The 12323-nt window shown below is 26.9% G+C and overlaps 1 protein-coding gene across 1 annotated transcript; it reads left to right on the top strand.

The window, feature by feature from the left end:
• Positions 1-5111: 5111 nt before the first annotated feature.
• On the top strand, positions 5112-11023 carry LOC8269097 (serine carboxypeptidase-like 40). Its single transcript, XM_002517704.4, has 7 exons — positions 5112-5702; positions 7817-7924; positions 8577-8851; positions 9593-9853; positions 10056-10267; positions 10364-10469; positions 10581-11023. Exons 1-7 carry the CDS (start codon positions 5279-5281, stop codon positions 10734-10736), a joined length of 1542 nt encoding a protein of 513 aa, XP_002517750.1. The 5' UTR covers positions 5112-5278; the 3' UTR covers positions 10737-11023.
• The last annotated feature ends 1300 nt before the right edge of the window (positions 11024-12323 follow it).

The raw sequence follows: 12323 nt of genomic DNA, 5'->3' as shown, positions 1-12323 counted from the left end.
ATATTAATTTGTAAAGTAGTAAAAATATAAGAAAACTAAATCACAAGGTATATTTTTGTCACAAAAAATCATAGCCCTCTAAATGTAAAAGCGCCTAACCACAAGATATGTTTTATACTTTTTCTAATTTTAGTAATACTAGTAAATTCTTTTGGCATATTTTGAAAGTAAATTTTATAAATGGTTACCGAATTTTACACTTTGTAATAAAAATATATTAAATATTTTTCTATTATAAGTGTAAAGTTTAATGATGTTATTAAATTTAAAATTTAATGGTGTTATTAAAATTAAAATTCAATAATTATTTAGTTATAAATAAAATTTGATATTTTTTTATTATAAAATGCAGCGTGTAATAACCACCAATGTAATCTACAATCCATATAATATTATAATGTCTTTTATCCATAGATTTAATTGACAATATTATATAAAATAAATACATCTTAATTATTTCGATTTTATAATATATTAATTATTTGACCTTTTTATCCAATAATAATTTTCTTTTCTTATTTTAAAAAAATGGTAGATAATAGTGCGTTTGATACAAGCAGTACAGAATATCTGATCAATAAGTTTAAAGGATCAATTGCCAAGATACGATCGCCTTAACATATATATACTGGTCAATATTAATTTTTCTTTTCTTTTTGCCTTTGGATGTTTATAAATTATATTAGTTATCTGATCAATAATTAATTATTTGATTGGTTTTTCTGTGGATCAGTCAGATTTATAATTTGACTTTTTTTATATTCGCTATTGTCGTTATAATATGTATTATTATTATTATTATTATTATTATTACTATGTTATTGCTTTTTATGTTAATTATATAATATATTGTACACTTTAATCATAAATGACAACGCCACATTCCATATTAACAAAAGAATTAAGAAGATTTAAACCTTATGAAATTTAAAATTACTTCTCCCTTTTCAGAACTATTTTTTTATAAAAAAAAACCATGAAATTATAAATTTATGAAGCTCTAAAGAAAGGGACAATATTTCAAGAGCGGATTGCAGCTTAGTCTATATAATCGTTAGTGTCCTTTTAAAGGACAAAACCATAAAAACATTAGCTGAAAGCATTTGCACTTGAAAATTAAAGATTTTGAGTACATATCTTTATCTTCGTATCGAATTGAATTACGACACTTATAATGAATGAAAAATAATAACTATTTTTATTATATAATTCACAGTCTTATACCTTCAATAAATAAAAATAATTAAATTATTATTTATATAGCTCGTGGTGCATTGAATTTAGAATGAGTAAAAAATGTAATCGAATTATTATTTTAAGAAATTAAAAGAATTAAGAAACAGAAATTATTTAAAATAAATAGATCCATAACGAAAAATTGGCGACCTAACAAGGGCAATTTTTTTATCACATATATTTAAAAATAAGTAACTTTGACTTATATTTTAAAATTTAAATTGCTAACAGTTTATTAATAATTTGGGATTTGTGGTTGGAAGGGCTAATCACAATATTAGAGGATGACTCTAGTCATGGCTGTTCCTTATTAGATGGCTAACACATTGGATGGCCTTATTCAATTACACCCCTAGCGCTCTCTATCTGTTACAGCACTGTTGATTCTACAATCTGAAAACAAACAAACAAACAAAAAAAGAACTACATAATTAAAAATACATTTATGGTTTTCTTTTTTCAATTTACTATTATGTTCTTGATACTATCCTATTTATATGAGTTCTTGGTTTGGGTATAAATTAATAGCCAATAACAAAACAATCTCTGCACCGCTCTTCTAGAATGTGAACTGTGTAAACTATATTCATTTTCTTCTAAGTAAAAATACACATTATGTGACTTTTTAAAGCATATTTTGGAGGGAAGAAGAAATAATATGATATGGTGTTGAAAATTCAGTTCTTGGCAATTTAAATAATTAATCAATGCATTGGCAAATTATTATCTTACCAAAGTCAGCAAAATTGAATAATAAATCATATTTTAAAAGTTAAGTATCTTTTGATTGTCAAATTAAGATTATTGTCTGCTAGAAAAAAGAACAGCAAAGGAATCAGCCACTACATCATTAAGGTAAATGCTAACCCATTATCTAATTTTGATATGAGAGTCAGATGATAACCTTATTTGTGAATTCTTATAAGTGTTTATCATTTGTATAGAAAAAGTATAAAATTATATTTTATAATTTGGCATTTTAATATTTAGAAGATTGTGATTTCTTTTTTCGGTCACAAAAAAAAAAACTATAATCTTTTTAAGTATAAAAGTGTTAAATTGCGTAGCTTATTTTTATTTTTTTATTTTTCCTTTTTTATAATGAATATAATAAAATAAATATGCTTATTGTATATTTTCTTCCTTAAAAGAATAATTTATTTCTAATTTATATATAGATTGAAAATTATTTTTTTAATAGTTGATACTATTCATTTTACTATTTTTCTATTTTAATTATCAACTATTCACTAACCTATAATTGTTACTATATTATTTTTAACTAAAGGCATTGTAAATTTAGTGTTTTAATTTTTAATTATTTTGATGCCTGAATAATTTTTTTTTTTTTTAAAAAAAAATCAAGTTCTTTTAAGTACCTATTTTCTATCAAATAGCTCTGTGTCTCCATTTTAGGGTAGTTTGACTACTGACTTCCCAAAAATGGACCTAAAATAATACTTACAAGGATTGACATGTGATCAAGTTGTTCAAAAAGGATATAAATAACCTTAAATCAAATACTACACTTTATTATTTTATATTTCAAAGCAAAAATCTCTGATTTTAGGGATTCTGTTTATATTAAATATCAGAAAGAGAGAGAAGGAATTCACATAGAGCAACAAAGCAAAAAGAGGTAAACAAGTCAAAGAAATGGGAAGAGAGAAATATCTTTTTCAATAGATTACATGCACCAATTACTATTTTCATTAGGTAATAGGTTAAAGTTGCATGAGTCACAAATATCTTTAATTCTCTCATAGGCATTTCATTACACACATAGAATGCAACAAATTTAGTCCATTTTCATTCATAAAGTATGGTATGTTACATGCATCAAATACTTTTTACAACCTAATATTGTCAACTTCTAGTATAATTACAATGCATTAGCAAAATAATCTTTGCCCATCTAAAAATCACAATCCTTCTTCCTAAATTATTATAATCTTTTCTCCCATAAACTTCATTTAAAGAAAGCAAGCACACAATACTCTCTTTGATAATTCTCCTCTGTTGTTGTGTCTCCAACCTTCTAGCTCCTGTAACAAATCATATATAACCTGTTTACTCCTTGTATATGTTGGGAGGGAAGCTCATTGAAAGAATCCATAATCATTTTTTCATAAAAAAATAAAAAAATAACTAGTCGTTTACTGTATATTTTACGACCGTTATTATTATTTTAATTGTAAAATTAAATTTATAGATTAAATTTAGTAGAATTTTAAATATTTGATATTTCAAAAAAAATAGCAAATTAAATATTCTTAAATGTCCTTTTTAATTTTTAATATTTTAAAATTTTATTAATATAATAATATAAAATATATTTTTAAAAATATTAATTAATTAATTATAGTATTAATTAATACTGTCATTATAATTGAAATTACTATTTTAAAATTAAAAAAAAATTATATAATTAAAGAGTAATTTATTAGTGAGTGCTATTTTCTAAAATCAATATATATATATATATATATATATATATATATATATATATATATATATATATAGATTAACTGGAAGAAAGAATCATTGTAATTTCTTCATATTCTTTTGCTAATTTTCTAATGGCTTGTTTATTTATAGAGTTTTTTTTTCATTTTTTAATTTAAAAAAAATGAAAACTTTTTATTTTTATAGAAAATTTTCTACTTTTATTTTTTATTTAAATAATATTTTAAATATAAAAGACAAACTTGAAATAAATGAAGTGAAAATTTCTTATTTTTATTTAAAAATAAATAATTTTTTTTATAAAAAAAATATAAAAAACATGTTACACTTATTTTCAAAAGTTTTCAAAACATGTTACCTCAATTTTGTTCTTCCATTTCAGGCTACAAATTCGTCGATTTCTTTGTTTTCATTTCTTTGATTTTTATTTTATTTTATTTATCTTTCTCTTAATGTGAATCCATGTGAATTTCTTGTCTCTCTCTTCATAATATTCAATATAAATAGAATCTCCAAAATACAATTTGTTTTCTTAGAGGAATAAAAGAGTAAAGTGTATTGTTCGATTCAAATTTGTTTTTGTTTGTTAAGGACAACTTGTTGACATGTCAATCACAACACTAATTTGCTAAGTCAGTAGTCAAACCTCCATAAAATAGAAACATCCACCTATTTAATTTAATATCTTAATTGAATAAAAAAAAATCATTCAAACGCTTAAAAATTAGAAAATAATAATAAAACTTTAAAATATCAAATTTATAATTAAAGTTTAAATAAAAAATTAGAAAAAGAGATGAAACATCTTAAAACAAATTCACGTCAATGTCATATTGTAAAAGGGTTACAAATTTGTACTTTTATTTTATTTATTTATTTATTTTAGAAAAAGAATGAGAAACCGTATATGCATGTGCTACGTACTAATTGACCAATCACTTAGCAAGCACTACTCACATGGCATAACATGATTGGTGGGGCAGATAGAAAGACAATTAAAACTGTTATTTTATGATACTCTTGTTTGTACTTTGTTCTATAGAAATTTCTCAAAGTCATCTGCTCTTCAATGAATCTTGAATCCTGCATCACTGATTTTGCTCATAATTAAAATCTTATATATAAACCAAAATATTCTTCTGCAATTTCACAGCAGCATCTTGGGTTTAAATAGATTCTTTAAGCCCACGAATTTTCTTGTTTCCTTCCTAATTTTAATTCTTGAACACAATAGAGAATTTCTCATCAAAGAAAGTACACTGCTGAATCTGCTAGCAAATTCTGACTGTATTTGAAATGCAAATTGTAAGGTATTTAATTTACAGTATAATTATATTATCTACAGCAAGATTTTTGGATCCAAAACCCTAGCACATACCATATATATTTTCTCTTATTCTTTTTTTAAAGGTTTGACCCTGAAGTTTATTGCTGTGAAAATACTAATTGCCGATCATTTAGGGGGTATAATTGACCTTATAATACATAGTTTTCTTCTATAAAAACCTGAAAGAGCAAACCTGCATAGAAGTGGGTGCAGAGTATATAATATCATTAAAAAGTGCTGTTCTCTACAATGAGAAACACAAAGGGAAACAGTAACAGCCCTTCTTTGGTTTTTGGCTTTGGTTTTGGATTGCTCATCATTCTTTCATGTTTTCTTGTTCAAATTCATGGCAAGAAGCAAGGAGAAGCTCTTGGCCATCTTTATCATGCAAAGTACAGAGGTGGTTCTGGTATAGACACTAGTCTTTTCCAAGCAACATCTCACCCTGTAAATACACCCGAGATTCATCATCAGCTTATTAATGAAAGTGATGCTGGATCAAAAGAGAAAGACAGAATTGAGAGATTGCCCGGACAACCGGATGTAGAGTTTACACAATACGGTGGCTATGTCACTACCGATAAATCGGCCGGCCGGGCTCTTTATTATTATTTTGTTGAGGCTCAACATTATGCTAAAGAGTCTTTCCCTCTTCTTCTTTGGCTCAATGGAGGTAACCATTCTGTCTCTCTCTCTTTCCTTTCTTTTTTCCTGGCCTTTAATTTCCATTGGAGAAAAGCTTTTAATCTAAGAAAATGCTCTTATCTTATTTATTTCCACATGAACATATGGCAATGTGATTTTCTTGAATATATTTTTGTGCATAACTGAGATGGATTGTTTGGGATTTGAGTTTCTTCACCAATTTTATTTTTATTTTTGGGTTTGATTTTTTTTTTTTTAAATATTTTTGGATAAGAATCTTAATTGGTTTTAGGTTCTTTCTTTGAGTTTGAGTGAAAGATACTATCCCATAAAAATCTCTAGGAATCTTATCTGAAAAATATTTAGATAAATGCGGTTCTCAGTAGTTAATCATCATTTAGGCATTTAATTAATTAATGAATTAATAATTATTATGATTATCATTATTAATTACTAACATAATACCATATTCCATGCAATAACAACACAGAATTATCTAAATATGATAATTCTGTAAACTCTTAATCATTGTTTTGAGCAGTTAACCAGCTTATGTATGTGTATAACCTAACAAACACAAACATATTCCACGCAATAATGCATCCAAATGTAGGCCACATTTTTGCATGCCAAATTGCTTCTTCTTAAGCTGGAACTAATTATTACAAGAATAATTTTATCCTATTGTCTATGATAATCATTTAATTTTCAGTCACATACAAAATTTCATTTTTGTTTTCTTGTCAATCGATTTAATTGAAAAAGTGAGCCCCCAGTCTCCCCCTCCTCACCAAAAAAAGAATAATATATATAATAGTATATAAATAAAATCAATTCAACCTCACATGGCCAAGTGGCATATATGATGCCACCACCCTGTGAGTTAAAATCCTGTGGAAGATTTTTCGTATATAAATCTGTCAAACTAATAATAATTATAACAAAAATTAGTTATAAAAAGGCTGTATAGATTAATAGATAGAACTAATTTTTTTTATTAGGAATTTGATATTTATTTAACCCATAAAGTAAACATTGCCAATTATATAATAAATAAATAAAAAGACACCTTACCATCATTCTAAAGTTTATTTGCCATGTGGGTAAGTAATTATATTATTTAATGGAATGTTGTTTGAGGTGTGAAACCATTTTGAAATGCGTCTTGAAAATGAAACTTTTCTTCTTAATATCATATAAGAAACACTTGTATTGATCTTGTAACATTCATATAAATCTGTAGACTAATTGGTAGGTAGGATTAATACTTTTTGTTTCCAAACAACATCAATTTTCAATATGTATTACTACATTTAGGAGTTTGGCTTGTTGAGATTTATAGAAATTTTTATTTGTTACCAAAGTATTTAGGATAAAAAGAAATTAATAACTCTTATTGTTCTTTTACAGTATGTGTAGATGGAGGATAATCGAAAGGAAAGAAAAGAAAATAGAAAAATTTATAAATTAATTCTAATTATGTTTGGCTATTAAATTTTTTTAGAAAGAATAAAAAAAGAATAATTTTCTTTTATAACTGAACATAATCAGAATAGAAATTGAAGTCTATTACTCAGTAAAAAATTTAAATCCGTCAAAAAAACTAATTTAATTATTATTTTATTCCTATAATGTTAATAAAAAAAATTCAAACTTTACCTTCCTTTTTATTAATAAATATCTCTTATATAATCAAACATAAGAATATAAATATTTTTTATATCCTATTCCCTTCAACTCCCTTTGTTTTTTCTTTTAAAATACTTTTTCTTTTTCTATTCGTTGCCAAACATAGTATTAAAGTAATTTATTTAATGTTAATAATTCCTATAGAAGTGTTATATGAAAATCAATTCATGTATGTACCATTTGTTCATAAATTAATAGTGTGGTATGTCACTACCAATCAGTTATTATAGTAATATTTAATTAAGCGTAAAGAGGTTGATTTGAGTTATTTAATCACCCACTGTGAAATAAGTGACCCGACCACTATGTTATAATAGTTTCATATGCACATGGAATGTGCCATCTCTTGCTACTTAGTTGGTACCTTTTCATTTTCATTTAGATTAATGTGTGATGGAAATTTTGATATATTTGTAATTGTAACTTTATATACTTTTCTTTTGTCTTTTTCAGGTCCTGGTTGTTCATCCCTGGGGTATGGGGCAATGCAAGAGCTTGGACCATTTCGTGTACATAGTGATGGCAAAACACTTTACAAAAATAGATACTCTTGGAATTATGGTACACACATTCTTCTCAGTTATATTTATCAGGAGATAGTCAATTACATGATCTGGGTACATTAATACTATCCATGGCAAAGAAGTTGGAAGAGAAAGGAAAGGTATTTAAAAGATAGGGAAGAAAATTAAAAGAAAAGAAGGTGAAAATATTTATTCTATTATGTTTGGTTACATGAAAAATTTCATTAAAGAAAAGGGGAGGAGAATTAATTAATATTGAATTTTTTATTATAATTATAGAGATAAAAATAATAATTAATTATATTTTAATTTTTTTTATAGATTGAAACATTTTACACTCCAAAATTGAGGTGTAATCAAATTTGACTTTTGCAATCCAAATTGGGATGTAATCAATTAACTTTTATAAGGAGAATGAAGGGTAATCATTCTCTCTTAATTTCCTTCCCCTCATAAAAAAAACTTTATTTATCGAACACGATTAAGACTAATTCTCCATCTATTTACTGCCTTTTTCTTTAGATTACCCTTCATCCATGCATAGTGTAAATTTAAAAAATAAAAATACATTTCCTTCCTTCCTACTTTCCTTGAAACAAATCCAATCTTAATTCTTTTAAATTTTCTTATTACTTTGTCTCCTATTCAAAATTTTATTATATAACATTAATTATATCTATGCTTTTCAGCCGCAAATGTTTTATTTCTTGAATCACCTGCTGGAGTGGGGTTTTCATATTCGAATACGTCGTCGGATTACGAAAAGTGTGGAGATAAAGCAACAGCTGAAGATAATTATTTATTCTTGGTAAATTGGCTAGAGAGGTTTCCTGAATACAAAGATAGAGATTTCTACATTTCTGGAGAAAGCTACGCAGGCCATTATGTGCCTCAACTTGCACATACCATTCTTTACCACAACAAGAAGGCTAAAAAGACTATTATCGACCTCAAGGGAATTCTGGTACGTCTCTTTTGTCTCCCTCTCTCTTTCTCTCTCAATTCTCAACCAATTAAGAGAAACTTGGGGGTTTAGATGTCACATTAATTATGGTTATTTTAGACTCAAGTGTTTCCTTTTTTGCTTCTTCTTTTGGTCATTATTTTTCACCTAAGTATCATTTACATTTGATATGTGTCGTTCTTGTTAGCCAACTAGCAACCTCTATTACCTCATTGAGGCACAAGGGTCACATGGTTGCTCTAGTGTTGTTTCCCTTTGTTTTAGTCAAAAGCATGTGCACAAGGCTAAATGATTTGCATATTTTCTTCTTTGGCATTAAAATTTAGGGCTAAAACCAGCATACTGTGCCTGTAATAATTTAAATTTTTAATAGATTAGAGCATTAAATTTTGATCTAAGTCTCTTATTACTTTCAATGAACTTTATTTTGAGAATCTGTCATTGTTTCGCTGCTCACATCATTTGATTTTCTTTATACAAACTTATGTTACGTGGACCAGGATGTCCTTTCACCCTGAAGGGCCACAGCCATAGGCATCCCCCCAATTCACATGGTGCTGCATAGTTGACTAAAAAGCTAATTATCTCTTGTAATAATTGCCCAATTTTCATTTATACTTTTTTTTTTTTATATAAATAGCATATCAGGTTATGTAAGTAATAGGTTACATAATTATACTACCCAATTAACATCTTTATACTGTCCAATTAACATCTTTTTTGGATTTTATTTTCTTGCAGATTGGAAATGCTGTGATCAATGATGAGACTGATAATATTGGGATGTATGACTACTTTGCAACACATGCCCTAATTTCACAGGAAGCTATTTCCAGTATCAAAAAGCATTGTGATTTCTCACCCAATGCCACAACTCAGTCTGATGAATGCAATTCAGCTACTTATCAAGCTAGCAAGGATACTGCTTTTCTTGATATTTACAACATCTATGCCCCACTTTGCACCTCTCAAAATACCACAGCCAAACCCAAGAAGGCTTCTGTGAGTTAGACCCCATTCTGTCAATTCTTATTCAATAACCACTTCCTTTATTTTGTTTAGAATCTTATTCTATTAGTGGGTATCAATTTGTTAGGCATATAACTTATGAAATCAATAGTAGCATAGTTAGTTAAACATTTACAGTCTAATATTATAAGACAGGCATTCGACTATTGAGCTAATAATTAAACTTGTATTGTAGTTGGCGGAGTTCGATCCGTGCAGTGATTATTACGTGTATGCTTATCTCAATCTGCCTGAGGTACAAGAAGCAATGCATGCCAATATTACCAAGCTTGAACATGATTGGGAACCTTGCAGTGATGTTATCAAGAATTGGTTAGATAGCCCTGCAACAATTATTCCACTCCTGCAAGAGTTCATGGCTAACGGCCTTCGTGTGTGGATATTCAGGTACATAAATTAGTGAATCACCAATCTCAAAAGGAACTGTGATATGTGAATATATAATATATAACTGAAACAATTTTTTTATTACTTGTTATGAAGTGGGGATACAGATGGAAGGGTGCCAGTAACTTCAACTCAGTATTCTATCAATGAAATGAAACTTCCCATCAAAACTGAATGGCATCCTTGGTACCTCAAAGGAGAGGTAAAGAATTATTTTATATCTTATTTCACTTGCAACTCTTTTTAAATAACAGAATCCAAATATGTCTAACCCTTCCTTTCTTTTTTTTTTGTTTTTTTTTTTCCTTTGTAGGTTGGAGGGTATACACAGGTATACAAAGGAGATCTAACATTTGCCACAGTAAGAGGGGCTGGGCATCAAGTTCCAAGCTATAAGCCTCTAAGAGCACTTTCACTGATCAAGCACTTCCTTGATGGCACACCTCTCCCTGATACTACAAGATACTAATTGATCTTTTTTCCATGATTTTTATTCATAGCTTGTCATTGCTTGACTAGAAATTAGTGTAGTTAATTTGGTTAATTAATTAGGATTTAGAATATTTAGTTTATGAGTTGTCTAGCACTATTCATTCTTGCTATTTATTCAAATTCCTTTCACATTAAAGGAAGTCCATTTGTTATTTTAGAGTAAATAATGTTTTATTTGCTTCTTTAAAGATTGGATTCCATATGACCCAATTCGAGAGAATTAATGTGAATTACTTTTCCACTGGGAAAAATGAACTTTAAGCATTCAAGCATTCTACAGTGAGAAATTATTACATCAATTTGATTTACCATATTATTAAAAAATTTATCTAATAAAATTATGATATTTTATTTTTTTGATATAACTTTACCTTAAAACTAATTATTTTATTAATTTTTCTAAATCATTTTATTAATTTAGTTAATTCTGAAAGATTCATTATATGTAAAATTGAGATAAAATATTATAATTTTATAAATTGAGTTCTTCAATTATATGGATCATATCCTTATAATAATTTCTCATCCAATTAGATAAATATTAACTATTGTAAAATAAAAAATAAGAATAAAGAGTATTGTAAAATAAAAAATAAAAATAAAAAAAATAAAAAAAGAATAGAGTAATTTTTATTAATGTATATATGTGTATTTCATTGATTGTAACACCTATTTATAGGTGTAAAGAGTTACATAGATATAATTCTATTTACATAAGAAAAACTACCCATAGACATAAAGATAGACATCAAATATAACTCTAAATATTTTAATATTATCATAATACTTCCCCTTTGATGTCTATTACTATGAATATACCTAGTTAAAATCTTACTAAGAGAAATTTTATGAAAAAAATCTTAGTAAAGGAAAAAAAGTACATTATTCATGTAAAAGCTTGCGCCATATAATACTGTCTCATTAAAAATTTTGTTAGAAAAACCTAACGAGGCAAAATCTAAGCTAAGGGAAAAAGAGTACAGAGCATCAAAATCTCTCTCTCATGACAACATGACTTCCAATAAAAATCTCTTAGTTGGTGCATGCCGATTTTATTCACAAACTTTTCAAATGTTGTTATAGATAGTGCTTTTATAACCAAATTTGTCAGATTATCAATAGATTGAATTTGATGAATATTTAAAACTCTTTGCTTTTGAAGCTCATATGTGAAAAGGAATTTTGACGAAATGTGCTTGGTTTTATCTCATTTAATATATCAATCTTTAAATTGTGCAATAGAAGCGGCATTATCTTCATATAACACTGTTAGGCTTCCTTTATCAAATAGGAGATCACATATTTTTTTAATACGATGGATCATAAATCTCAACCGTATGCATTCTCCACTACCTTGTCTATTGTCAATATTTCAGCATAATTAGATGATACGACAGTTAGAGTTTCCTTAGTAGAATACCAAGAAATAACAGTACCACTATATGTAAAAAAATAACCCGTTTGTGATCAAGCTTTATGTGGATCAAATAAATATCCAGCATTTGTATATCCAATTAATTTCGACTTCGAGTCTTGTGGATAAAATAAACTCATATATGATGTA

This window comes from Ricinus communis, chromosome 6 (genome assembly GCF_019578655.1).
Source record: "Ricinus communis isolate WT05 ecotype wild-type chromosome 6, ASM1957865v1, whole genome shotgun sequence".
Lineage (NCBI taxonomy): Eukaryota > Viridiplantae > Streptophyta > Magnoliopsida > Malpighiales > Euphorbiaceae > Ricinus > Ricinus communis.
The sequence above is the reverse complement of the archived record's forward strand: the minus strand, read 5'-3'. Positions and strand labels throughout refer to the sequence as shown.

What these genes read in the sequence shown, in the direction of transcription:
- LOC8269097 (XM_002517704.4), top strand. Translation starts at nt 5,279, where the DNA reads ATGAGAAACACAAAGGGAAACAGTAACAGCCCTTCTTTGGTTTTTGGC. An exon ending in TCGACCTCAAGGGAATTCTG is followed by an intron (nt 8,852 to 9,592) that starts GTACGTCTCTTT and finishes ATTTTCTTGCAG; the next exon opens with ATTGGAAATGCTGTGATCAA. An exon ending in CTTCGTGTGTGGATATTCAG is followed by an intron (nt 10,268 to 10,363) that starts GTACATAAATTA and finishes CTTGTTATGAAG; the next exon opens with TGGGGATACAGATGGAAGGG.